Source organism: Phascolarctos cinereus, unplaced genomic scaffold (genome assembly GCF_003287225.1).
Source record: "Phascolarctos cinereus isolate Bilbo 61053 unplaced genomic scaffold, phaCin_HiC Scaffold_4;HRSCAF=312, whole genome shotgun sequence".
Lineage (NCBI taxonomy): Eukaryota > Metazoa > Chordata > Mammalia > Diprotodontia > Phascolarctidae > Phascolarctos > Phascolarctos cinereus.
The window spans coordinates 20,478,077-20,505,991 of NW_027555847.1; the positions used below are offsets into that span (position 1 = coordinate 20,478,077).

Consider the following 27,915-nt stretch of genomic DNA (forward strand, 5'->3'; position numbering starts at 1 on the left):
GATTTTGGTTTTGTTTTTGAACTGACAAAACTTAGAAATAATCAAATCTGGTGGATATGTAAAATATGTATAGAGGTAAAAATGGAGAGCATTTTTGGTTTAAAAAAAGGCTGATAATAAAGAAATGAAACTGATGTTCTGTTTAGCAAATTAGCTCTGAAAGCAATGCCAAAAGAGTTCTAAAGCTGTCTCGACCAATGAAATCTTTGTAATAAGTTTTCAGCCTCCCAAGGTACTATAATGATTTCGATGGATAAGACATTTCTAAAAATCTTATTACCTTATAGTCACAGCTTGTCTAATGACTATAACTCAGGCAAAATGTGTTCAGAGGGAGAGAAGGTGCCAATTAATCAAATATTCTGTTTAACGTAGAGTCATAGTTTCACATTCAAGTATCATACATGGATTATTCTAATAACTAAAAAGAATCCAGACAACATTGTTCCTATGATATCGTTTCACAATAACATTGTTAAAACAATACGACCAGACCCCAAATCCCATCTAAATGCTGGGAACCCCAGTGGGATGCCTTAGAGGTGATTCTACATCCACTGATAGCATGCCTGTAGAATTAAGTTCTACCTGCACCGCTAAACAACTGAGTAGGGAACAAAGTGCTCAACTTGGAACTATGTTTGATTCCTAGCTCTGACACTAACTAGTTGTCTGACCAATGACAAGTCACATCACCAACTATTGTCACATCACCAACTATTCTGTGCCTCAAATTCCTCATCTACAAATCGTTAATACTTCATTACCTACATCAGGGTTGTTGAGAGGAAAGAGTTTTGTAAGCCTTGATGTGTGTTACAGAAATATCAATGATCACACTTATTATTTTGACTGTTTTCAAAGGACAGATTAAGGTAGACAGATAAACCTTCATTTTCCAAGTGTCCTAAGGCAATCAGGTTGTAGAGGAAGTGACAAAAAAATAAGACTGACTGGAGGGGTAATCAGGGAAAGAAGTCATCAAGGGAGGATCAGAGGATAGAATAATGCCCTATAATTATTTACCTGTCCTTTGCCAATAATTTCTGAAGCTTTGCTTTCTAACTCTATCCCTCCAAACCTACTTGAAAATTCAAGTTCGATATGAGAGGAAAATGGGCTCTGTTTACAATGTTTATGCTACTAATTAAGTGATTCAGACAACTTTAAGAACTGCCCCCCTACTTTTCAAGACTCTCTCTAACTTCTGACATTTCTGAACACACTTTATTTTCAAATATGTTATGTCTCACAGATTTGTTCTTCCTGGGCCCAGAGGAACAGCAGCAATAAAAGTTGAAGAGACAAGAGATTTAGGCTGGACGTAAAGCAACCCAACAGCGGAATGGGCAACGGTCCCATATCTCTCCTTTTCTCAGACAAATTTTTAAAGTCATTTACTCTCAATGCCTCCACCTATTCTTCCTAGTCCCCCGCGTGAGTCACTGCAGTCCGTCTTCCAACTTCATTCACCAACTGAAAGCGCTCTCTCCCAAGTTAATAACACCTTCCTCATCGCCAGATCAAACGGCCTCTTCTCAAGCTTTACGCTCCTCGACTTCTGCTGCACTCGGATCCTCTCGCCTCCCGGGGCTTTCACGGTATTCCTGGCTCTGCCTCCCAGTCTGGCCACTTCTCAACCTCCTTTGAAGCAGCTTAATCCGTCATGCCTGGCGACTCAAGGTGTACTATGATTTTGTTCTTGATCCCTCTCTTTTATCTCTGACCTCATAGCAACCGACTTCATGATCTCCCATGGATTCAACTACTACTCTACGCATGACTCCCAAACCCGTGCGTCCTACCATCATCCCCCCCCACCCCCCGCCAAGTTCCAGGCACACATCACAAATGGTTCACTTGACATTTCAAAGCACTTGTCTCACATGACTGTCAAACTCAACATGACCATGAGAGAACTTACTATCTCGCTCTCCAAAATCACCCTTCTTCCAAACTCCCCAATCATAGTCAAGGACAACACTACTCTTTCAGTCCCCCAGGTTTGCAAGCTTAGTCTCACTCATCTCACAGAACTAATCAGGCACCAAATCTTGTCATTTCTAGCTCTGCATCCAGGCCTCCTCTCAACTTAAAGCCCCCCAAGTCCCTTCCAACTCTGAAGTATAATGATTCTGTGATTTCTTTTAACTTTCTTTCTATTCATATGCTAGAAATCTAGTACAAGTCCACTAGAAATATCTTATTTTTCTCTTTATATTTATTCAGCTAAGCTAAAATAACCTAATATGAGATTAATGGTAATTTGTTGGGGGGGGGGGTGTTAACAGTACGTTTTAAAGGTATGTTGATAACATGGCAAAATCTAATTAGGAGGGATGGGCCTGATTATTAGACCGAAGATTTCTATAAGATGACGTAGAAAATGGTTTCCTATAGCTTTATGTTAACAGATACAGAAGAGAGTAGAAACTTTATGGCATGAAAACAAAAATAAGGATGGCAGCAGAGTACAATGGAAAGAACCCAAAAGTTGAAGTCATGTGATTTGAAAGAGACCTCAGAAGTCACCCGGCCCAGTCCCCTTTTCTCACAAGTAAGGGTTCTCAGAGTCCTCAGCCAGGTGGCATGATCTTTCTGAGCTTCATTTTCCTCACCCGGATCTTCACAGATACTCTCAGCTCTGACCTTCCCATGTTGTTCTGTTGGTGCTTTTCTGTGTACTGCCAGTGCTCACCGTAGTGCCTGGTGCTAGTGAGGTGATTAATGAATACTTGATGACTGAGAAAATGCTAAATAACCCAGACAGGAGAAACTAGGAGTACCTTCTGCCATCCTGCACTAAAAAAAAAGCTTAAGTTGCTAGGAGTCACTGTTTTGTTGACGTTTTATATCACATATATGTGTGTTAGCATAAATTTGAAAAACAAATTATAATGCACATACCACAGCGAGATTTCTGTAAATATTTTAAGCAACAGAATAGAGAATAATTCATTAAATTGAATCATGGGAAATAAAAATGGACTGACAAACTTCATTAACTACAATAAAAGTTTTTCCCCCTCTTCAAGCCATCCTTCACACAGTTCCTAAGGCATTTTCTTAAAGTACTGATCCATATTCCTCCACTGCTCAATGAACTCTTGTGGCCTCTAAGATCGAACAGCAACGTCTTTATCTTTCAAAGGCCTTCACCACCTGGCCCAGCCTCCCTTCATGTGTTCTCTGCAGTCTAGCCATATTGACCTTTTTCCTACTACCTACATGACACACAACACTCCCGCAGACCCCGTTTCTGGGATTTTGCACTAGCTGTGCCCCCCCATGCCTAGAATGCACCCCTCCTTAGAACCCACTGTCAACTTCAAAGTTCAGCTCAAGATATGATTCTCACAGGAACCCTTTCCCCAGGGCTAGTACACCCTCCTCACTCCGTGGCAAATTTCCTTCTGTTTATTTCATATATAGAGGCAATATAGCAGAGCGGATTAGGCTGATCTCAAAGCCAATCCCACCTCGATCACCTATGGCTGTGTGACCCTAAGCAAGTTGGTTAACTTCTCAATGCTCCAGGCCATTCTCTTAGATTGGGAATTACAAGTAAATACCCACCTTCACTGGCAGAGCTTCCTTGCCCAGGGCTCCCTATATATCAGTGACATAATGTGTACAATTCCTATTTTGGGGGATGGAGCCAAAATGGCAGAGTTAGGGCAGGAACTCCCCTGAACTCTCCCAAATTCACCTGTGAACAACTATAAAGTAACACCTCAAAATGAATTCTGGAATGGTAGAACCAACAAAAGGATGGGGTAAAACAATTTTCCAGCCCAAGATGACTTAGAAGATCAGCTGGAGGAAATGCCTTTAGCCCCAGTGCAAGTCAGCAGCAAGGCCCTATGCCCTTGGCACAGCAGGCCAGTGATAAGGCCCTGTGCAAGAAGCTGGGGACAATGCCCCCTCCAGTTCAGAAGCAGAGCCTGACCTTAACATAAAATCAAAAGTCATGAAATAGGCTGGAAAATGGGGTGGGGGGGGGAACCTAACCACAGAAAGTTACTATGGTGACAGGGATGATCAAAACATAAAACTAGGAAGGAGATGACAATGTTAAAACATCTACATGTGAAGCTTCAAAGAAAAAGGTGAATTGGTCTTAGGCCAAAAAGAACTCCTGGAAGAGCTCAAAAAGGATTTTAAAAATCAAATGAAAGAAGCAGAAGAAAACTTGGGAAAAGAAATGAGAGTAATATGCAAGAGAATCATGAAAAAACACTCAACAGCTTGGTAAAGGAAGCACAAAAAATGGAAAAAGATGTACAAAAATCCACTGAAGAAAACAACTCCTTAAAAATAGAATTCGCCAAATGGAAAAGGAAAGACAAAAGCTCAATGAAGAAAACAATTTCTTAAAAATTAGAATTGGGAAAGTAGAAACTAATAACTCTGTAAAGACACTATGAAATAATAAAAACATAATTTTAAAAATGAAAAAACAGAAGAAAATGTGTGAAATATCTCATTAGAAAAACAAAAACCAAGATTGGAAAACAGATCCAGGACAGAGAATTTAAGAATTACTGGACTGCCTGAAAGCCATGATCAAAAAAAGAGCCTGGCCAACATATTTCAACAAAGAACTAAGGAAAACTGCCCTGATATCCTAGAACACCAGAGGATAAAATAGAAATTGAAAGAATCCACCAAGAACCTCCTGAAAGGGATCTCAAAATGAAAACTCCCAAGAATATTATAATATTCTTTGGCTACAGCCAAATTCCAAAGGTTCCAGGTCAAGAAAAAAATATTGCAAGCAGCCAGAAAGAAATAATTCAGGTATCATGAAACCAAAGTCAGGGTTACACAGGATTTCACAGCTTCTACATTTAAAGGATTAGGGAGCCTGGAATATGATATTCTGGAAGGCAAAAGAGGTAGGATTACAACCAAAAATCACCTACCCAGCAAAACTGAGTATAACCATTCTTCAGGGGAAAAAATGGACATTCAACAAAATAAAACACTTTCAAGCACTCCTGACCCAAAGACCAAAGCTAAACAGAAATGTTGATTTTCAAATACACGACTAAAAAAAAAAAGCATAAAAAAGTAAACATGAAAGAGAAAGCACAAAGGAGTCAATAAGATTAAACTATTTACATCCCTACACAGGAAGATGACTTTTAACTCTTAAAAACTAAAGAAAAAAAATATATAAACAGAGGGTGAGGGTGTAAATTGACTTTGATGGGATAATATCAAAAAAAGCAAAATTAAGGGGTGGGAAAAAGGACTACACTAGAAGAGGGAAAGGAGAGGTAGAATGGGGTAAATTATCTCACATTAAGAGGCATGAAAGACTTATTACAGTGGAGAGAAAGATAAGGGATAGGCATCACTTGAACCTTACTCTCATCAGAATTGGCTCAAAGAGGGAATAACACGAACACTCAGTTGGGTATGGAAATCTGTCTCACCCTATAAGGAAGTAGGAGAGGAGGGGGAAAATAGAAGGAAGACTGAGAGAAAGGAGGGCAGACTGGAAAAGGTGGTAGTCAGAAGCAAAACACTGGTAAGGAGGGACAGGATAAAAGAGTAAGAAGGGAGGAAAGGAGGGAGAGAGGGAGAGAGATAAACAGGGGGAAAATAAAATGGAGGGAAACACAGAGTAATCCTAACTGTGAATGTGAATGGGATGAACTCACCCATAAATGGGAAGTGTATAGCAGAACGGATTATAAACCAGAATCCGACAACATGTTGCTTACAAGCAATACACTGGAAGCACAGAAAAAAGGGGCTGGACCTGAATCTAATATGCTTCAGTTGAAGGAAGGAAAAAAAAAAGCAGAGGTAGTCATCATGATCTCAGACAAAGCAAAAGCAAAGCCAGATCTAATTAAAAGAAATAACATATATCCATCACTACTAAACATAGATACAAATGGTATAGCATCCAAATTTTCCAAGATGTTAAATAAGGCACAGGAAGAAGCAGACAGTAAAACTACACTAGCAGTGGATCCCAACTTTCCCCTCTCAGAGCTAGATAAACCTAAGCATAAAATAAATAGGAAAGAAGTTACAGAGGGGAACGGAATTTTAGAAAAGTTAGATATGACAGACCTCTACAATTCCTATTTTACATATATCTTATACATACTTATATACGTACATGTTATCTCTCCTAATAGAATATAAACTACTTTTTTGGTAGCCAGACAATGCAGTGGATATAGCACTGGGCCTGGAGTCAGGAAGCCCCGAGTTCAAATCTGGCCTCAGACATTTAGTAGCTGTGTGACCCTGCATAAGTCACTTCACCTGTCTTTCTCAGTTTTCTCCTTTGTAAGATGGTGATAATAACACGTCCTTTACAGGGCTGCTGTGATGATCAAACGAGATGACGTTCGTGAAGCACTTAGCACAGTGCCTGGCACATAGTAAGTGCTATGTAAATGTTAGCTATTATAGCCATAGCACCTAGCACAGTGCCTGGCATGTGATTAATGCTTAATAAATGACTGCTCATTAACTGACTGATGAGATGAATTAATGTATAATCAGCCTGACAACACTGCCTGAAACCAGACTGTGATGAGTTTTATATGCCAAACAGAAGAGTTTATATTTTATCTTAGAAGCAAGTGGAAGCCATCGAAGCTTCTTGAGCAGGCGTAACTAGCACTTTGGTGAGACACTGAGGCTGGCATCTACATTAGGGAGTCATCTGCATAGGGATGATAAGTAAACCTACTGGAGCCGACAAGGGCCCCGAGTTAGTAAACACATATACAAAAAAGAGAAGGGCATGCCCCCAGTTAGGAGTTCGTAATAGGGATGATGAACAAGCAATGAAGACTGAGGAGTTGTTATCTAGGTGACAGAAGGCAGGAGAAGGCATTTCTGTGAAAGACTTGAGGGCAAAAAGGGGAAGATCCGGAACATCCTCTGGGGGAATGGGATAAAGAATGAATTGAGGAGAAGGACAAAAGATTTTCTTGCTGCACTGAGGGCCCAGATGAGATCATGTGAATGTATGGTAGATCCAGTTGACTTGATTGCACAATTTCTTACAAATCTATTGGCCAGTGCGTGAGTAAGAGGAGAAGAGAAGCAAGACAGAAATAATGCAAGGTTCAGGTTTCTTCAAACATGGGCAACAATAAGACAAGAGGAGAAATGGATTCAAGAATAGAATGCTGTGCAGAACTGAACTAATTACTTTTAGGATCAAGATTCGGAAAGGTGAAAAATGAAGTTGTCCTGGGAAAATATTAAGTATTGGTAGGTCTGGAGGTCCTTGTAAGACTGAAGAACAGGTTTAGGAGAAATAAGGCAAAAGGAGAGAAGGAATGACGTGAGGTTATGGTCTGATAAAGGAACTTCAGAGTTTTTGTGGGAGTGGAACACTTGTGGGTAATGGGAGACAAAGGGCATGACCATTCCTATGTGCTACTGAGGACAAGCAAAGAAGTAGGTCATCAAAATAGAAGATATTAAAGAATTGGGAGTTTATAGAGTTTGAAAGCATATCAACATGAATACTGAAGTCCCCTAGTGTAAGGACAGGATTTGGGATACAAAGTAAGACTCAGTGAAACACTGAATACTTCGTGAAACACCCTTTTACTAAGAGCCAGTAGGATCTAGACTGGGTATAATTTGGATAAAATGAACCTCAAAGGAAGAGAGTAATGCTAAGTAATGAAAGGAGAAGGAGAGTCTGGAAGTAGCAGTACGGGTCAACAAGTGTTCTAATTTCCCCCTCCAACATCTGCATGTCAGGAGATATATGAGAAGAATAGCCAAGCCTAAAGATGGAGGTGATGGATTCAGTCCATTTAGAGGAAGCCAAATCTCTATGAGGGTCAGAAGGAATAAGCAGCACATTAAGTAGAAAGCTAAAATGAAAGGAAATGTATTAAATATGGAATGGAAATTCTAGAGAGCACAATGGAAGAAGCGGTAAAGCTCAAGTGGGATAGGGGAGGGATAAGGATGAGCAAACAGGGAAGTAGGGGTTAAGGAGGGGAGTGACTCTTTAGGCAGGCAGCAATTCATCAAGGGAGGTAAACGAGGAAATTTAAGGGTGACTGAATTATTACTCTTCCTGCAATGAACCCTCTGTCAAAAGTGTGGTCCCAAAAGGAGAAACAGAAGACAAATTCCCTCAATACTTTCCAGAGGCAGAGGGTCCACAGGTGTGGAATATTGTATATAACATCAATTTTTTTTCAATGTAATGGTCAGTTTTGTTGATCTCTTAAAATAAAGTCTTTGTTATGGGGGATGGCTGAGAGGTGGGAGTGAGGAAGTAAAGATATACAGGGGAAATCTAAGTGATATAAACCAAAATATATCAATAAAATCTATTTTTTTAAAAAGAATTCTCTATTGGCTCCAACAAGAAATGACAGGAGACAAACCAAAGTAAAAAAGAAAGAACAGAGAGAATGACTGAAAATATTGCCACATAGCCATGATCATTTCTACTAGCTGCCTTTCTATGCTCATTTTATGATAACATGAAAACACGGAACATTCCCAATCAGTAAACTTTTTGGAAATTTGAAGGAAAGATAACTGCAATGGAATGCTATTGGAGTATGATAAGTGGCTCATATACCCTGAACAGACAGTTTTTCAATGATTTTGGTTTTTATAGAGAAAATATGAACAGGGCAAATTCCATTTATGGAAAAGTATACAAATGCAAATTAAAACTACTTTGGGTTAACTTTATAACCATCAGATTCGCAAAAGTGAAAAAATACAGGAATAACATCTTTGTTGAAAGGACTGTGGGAAGACATATACAGTACTTGTCCACAGAACTGTGAAGTCGACCAACTGTTCTGGATGTCAATTTGGACTTAGGCAATAAAAATTACTAAAGTGCCCCATACCTTTTGACCCAGCAATTCAACTACTGGGCATATACCCCAAGGAAGTCAATGACAGAAACAAAAGTCCAATACATACTAAAACACTCACAGGTGTATACTCTGTGGCAGCAATTAACAGAACCAAAATAGGTGTCCATCAATTGGGGAAGTGCTTTAAAAAAAAAACAAACTGTGGCATTAAATATAATGCAATATCAGCGTGCAACAAAAAAGAGTCCTTTAAGAAATTTGAAGAAGCATAGGTCTTATACTCCCGAATGTAGATTAAAATAATCACAATGAAAACAACAAGCAGAACCATGAGTACAAAGCCTTTAATGGGCAAGACTGCTAAGTGCCGGGAGACAGATACTGACGCCCATGTCGCTCTTCTGGGCAAAGGGAAACGAAGTATTGCAAGGGCCAAGGGCTGCGGACACACTGTCAGAAGTCATCATGGTTATCTGAGATTAACTGGCTTCCTTTCTTAGAAGAGAAGATTCATCCTGAAAGGGATCATGAGGTTAGCATGTCCAGAAATGACAAAAAATACTTCAGGTACAAAACATGTGTTTCTGTTTTTTAAGAAAAGAAGCTAAACTACAAAAAGAAAACTGTTAATATTCTACAACAGGGTGACTTACATTTATAAATAAAATGGATACTTAAAAACACATTCCTACTGGGCACCAAACGAGAAACCAGCCCCCTTCTGAAACAGAAGTTCCAACAACCTCAGCCGTTCCTCACGTCTAACACATTCCACAATCTCTGACACACATTTTCCTCGACACACTTTTGTGATTTTGTCACATCTGTCTTCAATAGAGCTTGACCACTCCCACCTACTTTAAGAGATTTTAATCTCTTTAAGGGAAAGGCCCATATGATCACCACTCTGTCCATAGGCACCTTGAAGAAATATGATATTTTTTGAATGACTAATTCTAGAATTTGTAAATGTAAAAGGTGTTACAGTTACAGGTTAATAAACTTTATCTTTCAAATTAATATGAGGGCTGGAGAAAGTTGTTTTTAACTTTTTTTTTAAATCAGGAAATACTTTATTAAGAGGCAAAAATAAAATTCATACCTGTTTGATATTATTAACTTTACCATTAACTTTCTATTTGAGAAAACCTAAATTAAAATCTCTGGGGTTGCTTCCAATAAAATGTGTTCTAGTGTTTACAAATCAAGACATGCCAACACTGAAACCGAACACTCTGTTAAGGATTCTTAAACAAAACTATGAGATTTGTCATTCAAAGGCATCTCCAAGCTTCTATATGTACATCATTACTATTATCCCCTTAAACTTACTTTAAAAGCTTCACATCACCAGCAATCTAATCAGGGATTAAATCATGACGCTTCTCATCTCATTAGGTTATTTCAGGAGTTGCTGTGGCCCAAATAAAACCACCATCTGGTGGGCCAGCTTTCTAGCGTTGAGGCTCTCCTCACATAGATTTCAATAAATATATGAACTACTATAAATTAACTTATTTTTAATATTTAATCAATAAATAAACCAAGTCCATTGGAAACAACTTTTAAACAGTCTTACCTTAGGTATGTGCCATATATGAAGAATAATGTCATCATTAGTCCATTTAAAACAAAAATCACAGTAACATAAAAGCAAGCAGGGTCTCCCAGTCCTTTAAAAACAACAACACAGTACTGAGTAGTTAATAAACACCCGCAAAATCAACCAATTAAAATTATTTATTAAGTGTCTATGATATGCCAGGTACTGTGCTGAGGATTAAAGAATGAAGAATGAAACTATCCCTCCTCCCAAGGAGCTTACATTCCATTTAGAACAAAAGTATGCATGAAAATATATATAACATGCAAATCAAAACAACTCTGAGGTACCATATCCCACCCATCAGATTGGCTAACATGGCAAAACAGGAAAATGGTAAATGTTGGAGAAGATGTAGGACAACTGGAACACTGATGCACTGTTAGTGGAGTTGTGAACTGATCCAACTATTCTGGAGAGCAATTTGGAACTATGTCCAAAGGGCTATAAAAATGTGCATACCCTTTGACCGGCAATAGCACTTCTAAGGCTGTATCCCAAAGAGATCATACAAATGGGAAAAGGACCCACATGTACAAAATTATTTATAGCAGGTCTTTTTGTGGTGTCAAAGAATTGGGAATTGAAGGGATGCCCATCAATTGGGGAATGGCTGAACAAGCTGTGGTATATGAATGTAATGGAATACAATTGTTCTATGAGAAATAATGAGGAAGCAGACTTCAGAAAAACCTGGAAAGATTTGTATGGACTGATGCTGAGTGAAGCAGAACCAGGAGAACATTGTACACAGCAACAGCCACGTTGTGTGATGACTAATTTTGACAGACTTAGCTCTTCTCAGTAATGCAAGGATCTAAGACATCTCCAAAGGCCTCATGATGAAAAATGCTATCCACAACCAGAGGAAGAACTATGGAGTCTGAATGCAGATCAGACCATTTGCTCTTTTTTTCCTTCTGTTTTGTTTTGTTTCTTCTTTTTTGTGGTTCCTCCTATTGGTTCTAATTCTTCTTTACAACATGACTAATGTAAAAATATGCTTAACAGGAATGTATATGTAGCGCTTATATCAGATTCCACACTGTCTTGGGGAGGGAGGCAGTGAGGGAGAGGGAGAAAATCTAAAACTCAAAAGCTTATGGAAGTGAATGTTGAAAACTAAAAAAAAAAAAACCAATTAAAAAATACATACAGCAAAAATATAAAGTTAATAAATATAAATGTATATACAAACACACACAAAGCATTTAAATACAAGGTACTATGGGAGGGATGGCTCCAGCAGTTTGGGGGAAATGGGGTGAGAAATCAGGAAAGAATGCATGCAGAAATTGACATTTGAGCCTTGTTTTAAAGAAAAAGGGGCCACCAAGACAAGGGAGGAGTACACAGGCACCAAGACAGGAGATGGCATGTCATGAGTGAGGAACAGAGGAAAAAAAGACCAGACTGCAGAACGTGGAAAGGTTAGTAAGGTCTAATAAAGCTAGAAGGGTCAGGCTGTGGTCATGTTGGGTAGGGCTTTAAAAGTTAAACAGAGGTGGTCATATCTTACCCCAGGAAGCTACTGGAATTGAATAAGGGAGTTGCCTGAAGGAAGATGACTTTGGCTGATGTACAAAAAGGAATGCAGTGGTGAGAGGCCTGAAGCAGGGAGGCCAAACAGGAAAATGCTGCTAACAAGAGAGGTGGGAGCTGGGTGAAGTGGAGAAGGGTCGGATGAGAGAGACACAGGGAAGACAGAAATGGCAAGAACTACAACTGACTGTGGAGCATAAGCTCCTTGGAGGGAGGGGTGGCTTCATTCCTTGTACTTTTGGTCCCGGCTCCAAAACTGTAGGAGAAGGGAAAGTGAAGCTTCAAGGATGATGCTGAGATTCTAATCCTGGAACACTGGAATGACAGATGGTGGTGGTGCCTTCAAGAGAAAAGAGAACATCTGGAACAAAGAAAGGCTCATGGGGAAAGATAATGAATTGTTTTGGACAATTTTCCTCTAGGAGAGGAGAATAATACTGGAAAATGTAACTGATATAAAAACAAAAGACAGCAATTTTTTTTTGGGAGGGGGGTTAGGAAATGGGGTTAAGTGACTTGCCCAGGGTCACACAGCTAGGAAGTGTCAAGTGTCTGAGGCTGGATTTGAACTCAGGTCCTCCTGACTTCAGGGCTGGTGCTCTATCCAACGTACCACCTAGCTGCCCCCAAAAGACAGCAATTTAAATTAACTTTAAAATTTAATCTTGCAGCAATGTTGAAACACAGATCCAAGAGGAAACAGAGCGGAGGCACAAAGAAGAGATGATTACAGTATTGAGGCAGGTCCTAATGCAGGCCTGCCCTAAGAGTGTAAACCAGAAAGAGATCAAGGAAACATCCAGCAGAGAGAGCTGGCCCCAGAGTCGGGAAGTCCTAGGCTGCTTCCATCCTACCAATGACACACTGCGGCTACGTGACCCTGGACAAGTCCCTATATGACATCTGTGTAATGCTTTACATTTCACGGAGTGCTTTACATAAACATGACCATTTGGAACTCACAACAATCCTGTCAAGTAGGCCACACAGCTATTGTTTTCCCCATTTTACATATTTTTTAAAAACTGAGGCACTGCTATTTGACAATATTTGCCAAAGCTCATTCAGTTAGTAAGTGCTTTAGTCAAAACCAAGGTCCGAGTCTCGTGATGATCTACAGTGCTTTTTCACACACTAAAGCCACCTTTAGGGTAGGGACTCTCTATGTCCCTTTGGCAATCTGGTGAAGTCTATGGATCCCTCCTCAGAATATGTCTAAATGTCTAAACTACATAGGCTACAAAGGAAACATCTTATTGGAGAAAAGGTGCTGTGGTTCTGTGTGTGTGTGTGTGTGTGTGTGTGTGTGTGTGTGTGTGTGTGTGTGTGTTTTCATCCAAGTTCATGGAGCTTCCAAAAGCTCTAACCCTGAACCTAACGAGGAACCTACAGAACCCAGGCAAAGAGGCCCTGGTGTAAAGAAAGTAGAGAATAGAAGAGGACCAAAGAGAGAGTCTCGGGGAGCACTAACCTAAGGAGGAGCCAGTAAAGGAGTTAGATGAAGAAGAGTTCCAGAAGAGGGAAGAGAACGTCCCTATTTCTGCCACGAGCACGTCACGCTGCTCCTCACCTGGTTTGTAAGACTAAGACCCTTCCTGACTCCTCATCGACCCTGCATCCTCATAACTGGCCAGCTGCCAGGTTTTGCCGAGCTTCTCACAAGGACATCTCTAGTGTATGCCCCTTCTTCACACTCACACAGCGCAGTTCAAGCTTTCCAGCTGCTCCCTCCTCAGCCTTTCCCCATCCTGTTCACCTGCCGCCTGGCCACCAAAGTGACATTCCGGAAACACAGGCCCAGCCAAGCCACTCTTGTGGCCAACAAGCTCTGGTGGCTTCCACAGGCCTCAGGGACTGCAGACAAACCTCTCCGGCAAAGCACTTCACAATCTGATCTCAGCGACCTTTCCAGGAAGCACTGCACATTCCGCCCTTCCGCAAATCAACACTGCAGCCACACTGGCCTACTGCTCGTTCCTCATACAGAACATTTCCTTTGCTATCGCTGAGCTTTTCCATAGCTTCTCTTTCTTGTTTCCCTCAAAGCTCAATTCAAAGGCCATTTCTTATGTGAGGCCTTCCTGATCTTACTGATGCCATCACCCTCCCACCTTGAAATAACTTTGCATCTGCCTTGTAAAAGAGTTTTACTTTTGTGTGTGTGTGTGTGTGTGTGTGTGTGTGTGTGTGTGTGTGTGTGTGCATGCGCGTGTTTCTCCACAGACAATGTAAGTTCCTTGACAGAAATACTAATTTGCTTTGTCTTTTTAACCCCAGGGCTAAGCAAAGTGCTCAGCAAACAGGAGGTGCTTAATAAATGCTTGCTGATCAATAACTTCCAAAACTGGGGAAAGAAAGTGTTACCGAAGTATATGGGGGTGCTCACCAGGGCCAGCATTTGCAAAGAAGGCAAGGAAAACGTCGGAAAAAAAGGTCAGTAGAATGAGTAGTAAAAGAGTCTCCTGAACAATCTAGGGAAATGTGTCATTGCAACACCATAAGAAGAGTGTAGTAATAAAGCAGGGCAACTGTTCATGACTATCTAAGTTGTCGGAGTAGAGACAATGAGCATTTAGGGGTCAGCAACTACCGAACTACAGGGGTGAGTCCAGTCAAGTTTGGTCGGGCGTGAGCCCATTCTTAGGAAAGGAGATTGTTTTTGTTTAAAAGACATGTACAAAATAAAATCAACGCAGCCAAAATTAGAAGGAAAACAGGAAACTAAGGAAAAAAATTTCACAGCAAGTTTCTCTGATAAAAGGACTCATTTCTCAGATATACAGGGACCTAAGTCAAATTTATAAAAGAGCCATTTCTCAACTGATAAATAGTCAAAGCATATGAAAAGGCAATTTTCATAAGAAAAAAAATCAAAGCTCTCTACAGTCATATAAAAATTGCTCTAAATCACTAATAATTAGAGAAATGCAAATTAAAACAGCTCTGAGGTACCACCTCACATCCAGAAGATTAGCTAATGTGACAGAAATGGAAGATGACAAATGCTAGAAGGGATGTGGAAAAAGAGGGACACTAATGCACTGCTGGTGGTGTTGGGAAGTGGTCCAAACATTCTGGAAAACAAGTTGGAATGATGTCTACTCTAAAGGGCTAAAATACTGTGCACATACTTTGATTCAGCAATACTGCTGCTAGGTCTGTCACCCAAAGATATTAAAGAAAAAATAAAAATATCTATCTGTACAAAAATATTTATACCAGCTCTTTTTATGGTAGCAAAGAATTGGAAACCGAGGGGATGCCTGTCAACTGGGGAATGGCTGATCAAGCTGTGGTATATGACTGTGATGGAATACTACTGCGTTATAAGAAATGACAAGCAGGATGGTGTCAGAAAAACCTGGGAAGGTTTATATGAACTGATACAAAGTGAAATAAGCAGAACAAGGAGAATATCATACACAGTAAGAGCAATATTACATGATGATCAACTGTGAAAGACTTAGCTGCTCTGATCAAAACAATGATCTAAGACAATTCCAAAGGAGCCAGATGAAAGATGCTATCCACCTCCAGAGATAAAACTGATAAACTCTGAGAGCAGATTGAGGCAGAACTTCAAATTTATCTTTCTTGTTTTGTGTATTTTTTTTGCAACATGGCTATTATGGAAATAAATATGTTTTGCATAACTTCACATTTATAATTAATATATTGCTTCTTAATGGGCAGAGGGGGAGGGAGGGAGAGAATTTAGAATTCAAAACTAAAAAATGAAAATTAATTTTTTAATTTAAAATTGGGAAATATTTAAAAATTTAACAAAATAAATAAAAATGTGATTTTTTTGAAAAATAAATAAAAGATATGTGTAAAAGATGGAAGGGTAATTGAGAATGAATACAATACAGCGGCATAGTCCTACAGGAATAATGTCCAAAGGTGGTAAAGCCCAGAATGACACGAAGCTGGTGATGGAAGCTCAAAATAAAAATAGCTTCTATAAATCTTAGGGGCAAGAGGAAGGCAAAAAGCCACCACAGGGGCTCAGAGCAGATGGGATTATGATGAGGAGAACAAGGAGGAGGAGGAGGAGGATGTATGACAACAACCTGAACAGCTCAATTCTCATTTTATGCTCTCCTCTCTAAGGAGCCTAATCTTTGGACAAAGATGGAAAGAAAACTGCTAGAAGGTAATGGAAATTTTTAAAAAAAAGTAAAGGAATAGTAACACAGCATCAAGATTCATACTCGATGAGCTCAAGACAATAACTTGGACTAATTACATCCTAAGTGACAGAAATAACTGGAAAATGTGATAACTAGATCACTGCTGGTGATTGTTGCAAGTTCCTAACACGAAGGAAAGTACAGCAGAATTGGAAAAGGGGAAATGCTATTCCAATTAAAAAAAAAAAAGAGGACACATAGAATCCACAAACTACAGGCCAATGAGACTGACTTTGATAACTTACACAATTCTTGTTGCTGAGTCCATTCAGTTATGCCCAATTCTTCCTGACTCCATTTTGGGGTTTTCTTGGCAAAGATACTGGAACAGTTTGCCATTTCCTTCTCTAGCTCATTTTACAGATCAAGAAACTGAGGCGAACAGAGTCAAGTGATCTGCCCCGAGTAACACAGCTAATAAAGTGTCTGAGGCCAGATCTGATATCACGAAGATGAATCTTCCTGACTTCAGCCTCAGTGCTCTATGCACTGCAACACCTTGCTGCCCCTAGGACACACCATTACAATGCTGGTTTTTTTAAATATTTCAAAAAGAAAGCAGTGATTACTAAAATCCAGAATAGCTTCATCAAGAATAGGTCATGACACACTACCATTTCCTTTTCTGAAAGAACAAGCAAATTATGACAAAGACGTCCATGTTCTTGTTGCAGAGGAGATGGAGTGATGTGGAGTAGATGATAACATAATTAAGTCACCTGGAGACTGGATGAATGACCAGAGCCAAATAATATTCATTAATGAGTTGCTGTCCAACTGGAAGATGGTTTCTTATAGGGTAGAATGGACCAGGGATACGTCTTTGACCTGTTGCTGTTCAATAATATTATCAATGATTCAGGTGATACTAGTCAAGGCATGTTTGTCAACTTTGCAAACAATATGAGGCTGAGGTGGACAGCTATTAAGTTAGATGACAGAATCAGGGTCTCTTTCAAGAGGCTAGACTAAGGAACTAAATTGAATAAAATGAATTTAATAAGGATAATTTTAAAATTCTATTCTTGGCTTCAAAAATGCAACTTCACAAATACAGGATAGCTACCCAGTAGTTTTTTGGGGGGAAAAAGTGGCCTGGAAACTAATTTGAGTCAACAGAGCATCCAAAAAAGTTACTACTATCTTAAGCTGCATTAAGACAGACACAGTGTCCAGAACAAGGGAGGTAATAATTCCACTGAATTACATAATGGTTAGAACACACAAAGAATATTGTGTTCTGTTATGAGAAGGGCCAGAAGAGAGTGACCAGAAAGATCAAAAGACTCAAGAGTTCATGCCTGGTGAAGATCAGCTGGAGTAACTGGAGCTCTTTATTCTGAAGAAGAAAAGACTAAGGAGGGATACAAGAGCCATTTTTAAGTATCTGAAAAATTCATATGCAAAAGGGGGCTAGGCCTGTTTCGGTTGGCCCTCGTGGAAGGTGCACCGGAAGATTTAGGCATGATTCTGGTTACGCCTTTAGAGAACTCCTAATAATTAGAGTTCTCTAAATGTAGAATGGACTGCCTTGGCAGAAAGGGGGTTCTGTCTCCCTGGAGGCCTCTAAGGAAAGGTTGAATGTTTTGGAGGGGATTCTTGGACACGTATAGTTTAAATGTGATAACCTCTGAGGTTCCCTCTAATGCTTAGATTTTCTGATGTAGAAACAGAAATTCTGACCTCTTTGATCTAATAAATCAGTCACACTAATTTATAACCCAAGCTCATAAATAGTAACAATATTCACGAGAACAAAATACTATCTTAAACTTGCCTTCACAGCTTTCGACTGGATTAAGCCCTTGTCCTCTGGAAACATTCCAGCACACTTTTGTTCGAATGCCAGTGAGGTCCATTGTTCCAATGTACACACGGTACCAGAAGGCTATGATTACCTATGGGGAAAAAAAGAGTGGAGATACCCAAGACCAGGATATTCTACCTTATAAATATCCCCTTCTCAAAGCAGTTATTTTATGATGTTTCAAGCATTCTAAATGTTGTCCTTAGATATGGGAGGAAAATGTCACTCAAAATTTCATGGCAGAGGGAAAAGAACATTAGACTTAGAATCAGATGGCCTTGGTTGCAACCTTGGCTCTACTTGTTATTAATATGTGACTACAGGCAAGTCTCTCCAAGCCTCAATTTCCTCTTCAGTTAAATGGAGATTATAGTAATTGTACTACCTACCTCATAGGATTGTTGAAAAAGAAAACACTTTATAAACCATTAAGCACCTTACAAAGCCAGAGCAATAATCATAATTACTATTTTCAAGAGATGATCTGCATCCTTCACAAAACAGGATAAATGACATCATCCTAATACTAATGGGCCTACTCTGATGCCTCATCACGGCACGGATACGACTCTGGGTCCTTGCTGTCCTGATAGCAGACAAGCTCTGGCTGGTCTTAGGGGCTAAAAAGGTTTCAATGATTGGCCCAGCAACTCAGTGTTAATCTTGTGAGATCTAATATAGCTCAAGTACAAAGAAATTCATCTCCAAAAGGTTCACCACCAGGTGATGAAATTTTCATTAACAGCAACTTATACACACAAAGGAGTCGAAATATGTGTAGGTAGAGGAAAAAGCCAAACTGATGAGAATCAAAGACATTTGAAAATATAAAAGAATAAGGAACAGTAGACAGAAACTCACAATGAAGATAATATATAAGGCAAGATGTTGTTATTATTAAGAAAACATCTGAATCTGGTAGAGGGCAGTTTGTGGCTTCACATTTGGGTCCTCTGTTACAAAGAAAAAAAATAGTCTTTGATCTTCACACAAAACAAGAAGTTCAATCCACATACAAATGTGTATATTCTAAAAACAGAACCTGAGAGTCCAGTAACATTCATTAAAATGCTTATTAAAGCCCTAACGAGTTAGAATCTTCCATCAATAAAGCATGAGAAGTGAGGTTTTTCTCAAGAGAAATTAGGGCTGATAAGGTTCTGAAGAGTGAAAGATAATGCCATTCCACCCCCTAAACATGTCGCTGGTGACTCTGAAATCGGCCTCCTTTGCTGCAGAACACAGCTGCAAGTGCCTTGTTACCTCATTTGAGTAACACTATCAATCTGATGAACACACAAGGGAGAGATGTGCTAACCTCTGTGATTAGTTGGGAGACAGTGTGTGGCACAGAGTTAGAGACAGAAAGACCTCGGTCCGCGTCTGCTTCGGACATGTACTGGCCTTGTGATCAAGGGCAAGTGACCAAACCACTCAAGCGTCTCAAAACAAAGTTTTGCTGATGTGCATCAGTGGATGGGCTTTCCACACCAGCAATTCCCTACTCCCATTACATCACAGACCCAGACCTGTCGCAAACACAAAAAATAAAAAGGTTGATTATCCAGAGCTTGAAAGGTTAGGCTTGTTACTAGCAGCAAAAGCACTGGTTAGTATTTTTACCTTTATAGTGAAAGGGCAGAAAAAGTAAAGTCTCCGTTTTCTGGCCACCAGAGGACACTATTAAACCACTCTTGTTTTGTTTTGCTTTCAAGCTATGCTGACTTGTCCCAATACCAACAGCATTGTGTTTCTCACTCTCAACCCTCTAATGACTGAGATTTTCCTTTCCTTTAAATCTATAAAACCAGAGCTATGCTAGAAGTTCCAGTGAAGACAAGCAAGATCAGTTTTCTCCACTGGCAGACAAAGCCACAGGTTGTCATTTTAGAGAACAAAGTTTGAGCCTCCAAAACTTCCTTCATTCACTGTATACTATCTCAAACACAACAGGCCAGAGTCCATCCCTTAGCTTAAGGCAAATACATACATGTACATATGTGTATATTTATATGTGTGCCTGTGTGTGTGTGTGTGTATGTGTGTGTGTACACATATATATAAAGATACAAACATATACACAAAGATATACACACATGTTAATTTTTCTGGTAGAAATAACTTTTTAAGTTTCTATCAAGTCAAGGGTAAAACTTTAAAGGTAAATTTACATAGGTAAATTAGTTATTTACAACTGAGTAAAATATCAGAACTAGGGTCTAACTCCTCTGCCTCATCCTACAAAGGCAGAGATGCTGAGTTCTAGAAGGCATCAGAGGAGTGTAAGCTGTCAGCATTTCTAGCCAGCTTAAAAGGCTTCTGGTATGGATCTGGTGAAAGACAGTCTGTCTGCTAGCTAGTGCCTTGCCTCTGAGATGGTACCTTCTCTCTACTCTGACTGTAGATATCTTCTCTATACCTAGTTATTGACATGTTGTCTCCCCTGTCAGAGGATTCAAGTAGGGACTGAACTAAAGGACCTCTCAGGTTTCTTCCACAGCTAAGGTTCTGTGATTTAGATGAAGCTTATACTGGAATGCTTTTCCACATGACTTTGCTCCAAGGAATATTTAAGGTGATTGACGGGACTGGTAACCAGAGACCACATGAAGATGAGTGGCAGACATAAATAGTCTTCAGTAGGAGAAGGGCAGTGAGGCCTATGAAAATGAAAGGCAGCTACCAGAGAGACATGAAGTAGCAGGAGATGGATTTCTAATTTTTCACTGACTAGAAAGCATCCAAGGACTCCATAAAGACAGGAAAGCCTGCCCTGGAAAACCAGGAGCTGAGCAACTCTTCTATGAAGGAGAAAAAGGAAAAAAAAGAAAAGAGAAGGGGATGCCACTCCCATCCACATCTTCCTTCTCTGAGCAGCAGAGATGAGCAGGCCAAGGCAGGCCTGGTGAGAAAGGGCCTCCATTAGAGCTTCTCATACCTAAGTGACTCAGGATGTAGGAACAAATATTTATTCACTTCATTCACTCCATGATTCCTGTTTCGCTCCCCTCATTTTTAAGAGAACTTTCCTTTGGGGTGTAGGTCTCAGCATACTGGGGGACAGCCTAGGAAAAAACCACATATACCTTCTCTGATTTCCAGGATGGCAGTCATGGACCAGGAAAGTAAAGAAATCCCCCAAAGTCATGGATCTTTAACACAAGCATTAGGCTGTGAATAAAATTCTTTGGCAAGACATCCTCAGCCCTCTATTACCTGGCCTCAGCTTCCCTAGCTCTTCCTAAATCCTCACCTGGACTCTGCTTCAGACAAGCTAGTTTCCCAGCATCACCTGTCCTCCTCTCCCTTAGTATTCCATGCTTATGACCACTTTAGTTTCTGAGGACGCTCTCCCCCCACTGACCCCTGAACCTCTTCTGAGCTCTCTTGACCACTCCCCTAGCTTGCTAACAGTTGAAATTCACACTTCCTTCAAGGCCCAGTTTAAGGTTTACTTTGCTCTCCATAGCTTCTCACCTCCCCCCCCCCATTCTCTATTCCTCAGTAATTTTATAGACAGTTGGCATCACATTATTTTGTAGTGATTTACATTGTATATTACTTTGTAGTTATTCTCTAGCACATTCAGGAAAGACGTTAAAAGAAAATTCTAGGCTAACTCTCAGCACAATTCTTCAATGGATATTCTCTCTTAAGTGAGAGAACTCACTCCAAGAATCAGGATCACAACCTATGTTTTTCCACCCAATGGGCGTCTTGCCCATGTCCTCCTAAGAAATCTTTCACAAGGAATCAAAATGACACACTTGAGGCTACTTCCTGGATTCCTCAGCTTTAGGTGGATACCAATGGCACCCTTGAGCTGTCTGTCCACTGTTCATCACCGACTACCGCTACGTGACTGGCCCAATTCTTTCTAGACACATATCTCTGATGACATCATACACCACTTTTTCTAAAAAATCCTTCACTAGCAATATCTTGCAGCCCACTCCTGCCTACCACATACCTCTCCATGAAGTATTCCATATATTATAGTTATACAGGATGACCAAAATAACACCAATACTAAAAACACAGGGGTCACTAAAAGAACTGCATAATTTCCCAAGGACAATCTAGCCCAAATACCTTATTTTTATATATGTGCTTTTTAATATGCAATATACACATACAACAATGGATCAGCTTTATAGGTTGTCCATTAAATGGCTGATCACAACCTGTTTCAGACACTTGGTTCTTCCTCTTCACTTTGAGTGATTACAGAGCTCATTTGGGAGGCTCTGCAATCAGCATAAAGTCATCTTCAGAGTAAGAGAGCATCTAGAAGTCTGTATGATCTACAGGGAATCCCTCTGCTGGGTTGACTCTGTGTTAGTCATCTTCCATTGTAGACATCTGGTAAACATGCTTCTCTGTTTTGCGCCTACCTTGACATTAATAATCAGGGGAAATCAGAGCAAAATATTCTCTGCTGTTAACATTTTTGAAGTAATTTTTATGATTTTGACATATGCATGAGATACCTTATTGCGTGACTTTTACTAGTCAAAAATATACATCATTATGTCTTTTATTTTCACAACCTTTAAGTAAATTGTGTGCTGATATAATAGCAGTGATGAGAATTAGAATACTGTTTGAGAAAATCAATCTGTTTCCTTCTCAAACAAGGATGTCCTTGATATGTGTAAGCATTTTCTCGTAAATTTTTTTCCTCTGCCACTTCATGATGAAAAACTTTCCAAATAAAGTTATATTCTAAATTGGTGATGCCTTTGCCTACCAAATTTCTCTGAGATCCTACCTAGAGCAGAAGGAATTTGTAGGTCCTTCTGGTTTCTTCACTGTGGTTACAATCATGAAATTTCTTTAGGAAATGCTGATGGTCTGTTCTTTATTTCCCATTTTTCAGAGTCAACAGTTAGCCCAGAGATGCACCCTATCTTCTAATTTTTATTTTTCTTCTTACACTGAATCACAGGTAAAGTTCTGTGATACATCTAAAACAAAACATTGTACAATTGAAAAAGCTACTGAGGTGTGCATTAACACAGTGAATTTATTTCTGGAATGAACCTCCTCTGTATCCTTTACAGATTAGGGTGGCAAACTGGATTTCCCTTTCCCAAAATTACTCACCTCTGGATAAAGATGAAAGCGTTTCACGGCATTAATTACAAGGGGAAATTCAGTAAGTCTATCATTCATAATCAGCCACAGTCCTCTTAGAAACGTAGGTGCTTCTATCATGGTCTTGAAGTAGGAATAGTAAAGTCCCTAAAACAGACAATACTTCAGTTTTATTAAAATTTGGAAATGACCATTTCCTCACCTTTTAAAATTCCACACATAATTCCTTCTAATTTTCTTTTAATTGGACAAAAAACTATCCATGACCAGTATTTAATTTTATAAGCTTCTCTCTACTAGTAATTTCTGAGAACTTAAAAATTCAGACATTTGACAAACTTTTTAAACTTGTTCCAAAAAATATAAGTGGAGAAAACACTCTAAAATACTTTCAGATAAATGGTGCCAGACTCTCCTTCTCTGAATGTGAAACACTATAGATGACAGATTTTCTTCTATGTATTGGCTAGTTTTGCTGAACTTTTTTTCCCCTCTTTTTAATTTCTGTGTTACAAGAGATGGCTCTCTGGTAATGGGAGAAAATGGGAAATGTTGACATAAAAATAAAATATATCAATAAAATGTATTTTTTTTAATTTAAAGCTTAATTATTTACCACATTATGAAGAGTTTGGGGGTGAAAAACTGATGAAAAATGGCATACTAGAACGTCTTCCAAGACCTAAGCCTAATTTTATATGAGATACAAAAATCTTATTAGCTACCTGTCTTACACCATCAAAATGGCAAGAAAAAATGCTAGATGCTAATCAACGTGATATAGTAACAATGCAATACTAGGAATTAAAAGACCTCAGGTCAAGTCCTGGATCTGTCATTTACTGGTGTCATAACCTGGGGGAAGCCAATTCACTTGTCTGAGCCTCAGTTTCCACATCTTAAAGTGAGAGTATTTGAAGGATGATTACTAAGATACGTTCCCCTCTAACACTGTGTTTAATTTATTACATGATTTATACCATAACGAACAGGTACCATGATTTGTTTTTCTTCTATAATTCCACATGGTGCCTTTGCTCAAAGTGGGTCATGAATAAATGTCAAAAGACTACTGTTGGTCCCTAGTACTACATTATCAAAAAAAAAAAAAGGAGTGAATGGATGACAAGGACCATTCAGAAGACCATTTAGGCATCCTCACAGCCAGTTCCATTCTTTGTCTTTTTCAATTTAAACAAGTGGTAAGAACAATCTTCTAAGTACTACAACCATGTTCCAATATGAAAAGGAAATAAGCGAAAATGGTTTTCCCCTTTGAATCCAAAAGGGAGTGTTCCAATTATCTGCCTAGATTTGCAAAAAAGGATTGTTTGTTATAACAGTATATTTCAGGGGAAAAAGAAAACCTTCTGTGTACTGATATTCAATTCAAAAGCCCTCAAGCCAAGATCTAACTACCTGGTCTTCTTCAAGAAGCTTTAGCAGCTCCCTACTGCCTACAAACTCAAATGCAAATTTCTCTAGCACTGAAAGCCCTTCACAATCTAGCTCCCCCCAAATACATCTCATGACTGATTCCACACTAGCAGCCCAAGTGGCCGACTTGCTGCTCCCCATAAGTGACGTCTGGGTCTTTATACAAGCTGTTCTCCCTGTGCCTGCCATGCTCTGTTCCCTGCGAGGTCCAGCTCAAGCCCCACCTTGAAGAAGAGGCCTTTCCTGAGCACACACGTTGCAGATGCTCCTCTGACCATATTTTCCATGATTACTTTGTACTGTCTTGTCTGGGTCTAGGTCATATGCACTCAGGTGACTCTAAGCTCCTCGACAGCAAAGACTGTCTTGTTTCTTTCTTCCTAGCACAGCACCTTACACACTCACAGGCACTAACTGACTAAATGGAATTGAACACAAATCGTATGAGGTGAAAGGCACCATGTTAACATTCTCCATGCTAATAGCACTTTAACTCACATAAACAATATTCTCACATCATCTTTTGATGTAAGGAAGATACGGCATACAGAAAGCTCAGATAAAAACATGCCATAGGAGAGGCCAGACTCTGCCTTCTGCCTTCCAGTGCAGGGCTCTATATACCAGTACAGTGGCCTACACTAAGATTTCTCAGGAAATATGACAATACGAGAAATGTAATCCTGAGCTAAACCAATAGCTCATTTATCTTAGTATTCTGTTCCAATAATGGAAAGGATTCAAGGTCTTTAAGACGGCCTAGTCATCTTCTTCCATACATGAATTCAAAAGGACTATTGTGCTTTAATTATTTTTCATCAGACATATATTTCCAATGTTATGATGGTAGTTAATAGAGACATGACTTGATTTATAGAAATAAGCTTTACAAATCATTTTTCATTCACATAACTATTCCATAAAATGACATGCAATTGTAGATTTCAACTCACATAAAATTTGTAACCTACTACTCTTGTAAATTAATTTTAAGTTAGAAGTCATTACCCCTGGATATTATCATTTCCTGAGTGCTCATGCATTTTTACTTACTCAGTAAACTGGTTAACATAACTTGAATTAGAAAGGTGTATCAGATAAGGAGAGGAACTGAGACCAAGCAAGGGGTGAGGGCCACCAAAATGTTTTAGGGAACAACAATACCCCTAAGCTACAATTCTGTCAAAGAATAAAAATTACCGTCAAATCATTTTAGTGCTCATTAAGCTTCTAGGTTTTAAACCAACTATTTAAAAGATCATAAAACAATTTTTTAGAAGGGCCTAACCATTTCAGTGCGAAAAGTCATCTCCCTTTCCAAGGTCGAGAGGTGGGAAAAATGGCGATCGTTTTCAAAAAGAGTTGTTAAATGAGCCCTGAAAAAAAAAAAATGAAGGACCACATACAAGAATAAGAGACAAGAATGAGAATTAGTACCAAAAAAAATATCTAGTCATATGCACACAAAATAAGAAGTTTCAAATCTGATAAGAGAAAGGGAATAGTTCAAAAGAGAAATTTTGAAATCTTGTAATTAGGCATAAATAAAATTTCCATTCTCTGGTTTTAAAAAGTATTAAAATTAAATCACTAAATTAAAATTAAATCACTAAAACATAATTTTAAAGTAATATATCTTAGTCTCAAAAATTAAATTTTAAGTGAATAGGACTATATTTCAGGAAAAGAATATTTCATTGACATAAGTGAAAAAATTTAAAGGGGGCACTCTAAAGGAAAATCTGAAATAAAGATATGCAAAATACATGTACATATACACATATATTCACATATACTTCCAGATATAGCAGGCAATATTAAAATAGAGAAACCAGATCCATTTTAACAAACTTGAATGTTAAACAGAGCTCCCTTGTAACCAACCTCATTCTTCAGTACCTGCCGTTTTAAAACAGGGGATGTGCTTCAGTGGAATGCCAGATCTCAACTTAGTCTCATCAGTTTCCCAGAGAAGTCTTGGTGATGGAATTAGGAAAAAAATTCCTTCCTCTCTCACTGCTACAGCTAGAAAGGCCACAGTGGACTAGGTAAAGGCCAAAGAGTGGACTGTGATGTGGGAAGGCCAACTTCTCATATCCTCCACTTGGAAATTCCACAGAATCTCAAACCTACAAGTTCAGTACTACCTGTCAAATAGGAGTCACTGGGCATATAATTTCAATTTCACGGAATTCAGTAATTTGGAAAATTCAAATCACACCAATTTTATAAGATAATATTCTTACTCTGCCAATATTCAGAAATCACACACACACACACACACACACACGCGCGCACGCACAAACGCATGCACCCCAATGTACTAAGTATCAAGACTGAAGGACTGGAAAAACACATCACACAGGGCCGGGCCTCTCATTTTACAGAGGAAGTAGCTGCAGTCCCAACAGAAGCTAAGGTAGTTGCCACAAGTCCTGCAGCAACATTGGTAGGACTTGAACCAAGATGTCCATGCACTGAATCCAACATTCTTTCCATTACACTCTACTATTTCAGAGACTGCACTGATACAAAATAAATATGTTCAATACATTCCTTTTTCTTTTGTAATATGGTCATTCTGTAAAGGGCATGGTATTTTAAACATTTCTATGGATCTAACCTTGAGTCATCCCACCAGACTCTTTCACTCTAAGTGGGCTGCCCTCCTCTGGACTCTATAATGCCACAGGAATCTCTTCTGTAAGATCATTTCAGGCCTGGACCTCGTATGTCCTCAGTACTTCTGCCCCTGGACCCTGTGACTAGAGGGCTGAGCAGAGAGCTCCTCCCAGATCCTCTGTCTGAGAGGGGCAGCCAGGCCAGCCAGCTCTGCATTTCCCACCAGGCTGCACTCCTCAGGACTTCATCATATCCCTTTGCCCAGGACCTTCCTCCTTCCCCTTTTCAGGTTCCTTTTATGTGTTATCTTCCCCATTGGATTATAAATTCCTTGAGCTCAGAGACAACATTTTGCCTTTCTATCTCCAATGCTTTAGCACAGTCCCTGGGAGATACGCAGTTAGGTGGCACAGTGAATAGAGCCGGCAGGCCTGGAATCAGGAAGACCCAAGTTCATATTGGGCCTCAGACACTTTCTAGCTATGTGAATCCTGAGCAAGTCAATTAATCCTGTTTGGTTCAGTTTTCTCATCTGTAAAATGAGCTGGAGAAGGAAATAGCAACCACTCCTGTATCTGGAAAACCCAAATAGGGTCAGGAAGAGTCAGACACCAATTTAAACAACTGAACAACAATAAAATAAATGCTTATTGAATGACTAAATATCTTTGTGAACATATATACATACAGGAATACCTTGCTTTACATAAGAGATCTGTTACTTCAAAGTAATACCATTTTCCTATACATTTATATCATAATTTTGGAATG

At 39.3% G+C, this 27,915-nt stretch overlaps 1 protein-coding gene across 2 annotated transcripts in view; it reads right to left on the reverse strand.

The window, feature by feature from the left end:
* LOC110196025 (protein C-mannosyl-transferase DPY19L1-like) overlaps positions 1–27,915 on the reverse strand; it is a 153,114-nt gene that overhangs the window by 94,175 nt on the left and 31,024 nt on the right. For both annotated transcript variants that reach the window (XM_020969095.2, XM_020969096.2), the window contains exons 3-6: positions 25,811–25,898; positions 23,095–23,232; positions 17,959–18,079; positions 10,423–10,516 (exon numbers count right to left, since the gene is read on the reverse strand). In XM_020969095.2, the coding sequence (XP_020824754.1) occupies positions 10,423–10,516; positions 17,959–18,079; positions 23,095–23,232; positions 25,811–25,898 (441 nt within the window). The remainder of the gene's footprint in view (positions 1–10,422; positions 10,517–17,958; positions 18,080–23,094; positions 23,233–25,810; positions 25,899–27,915) is intronic.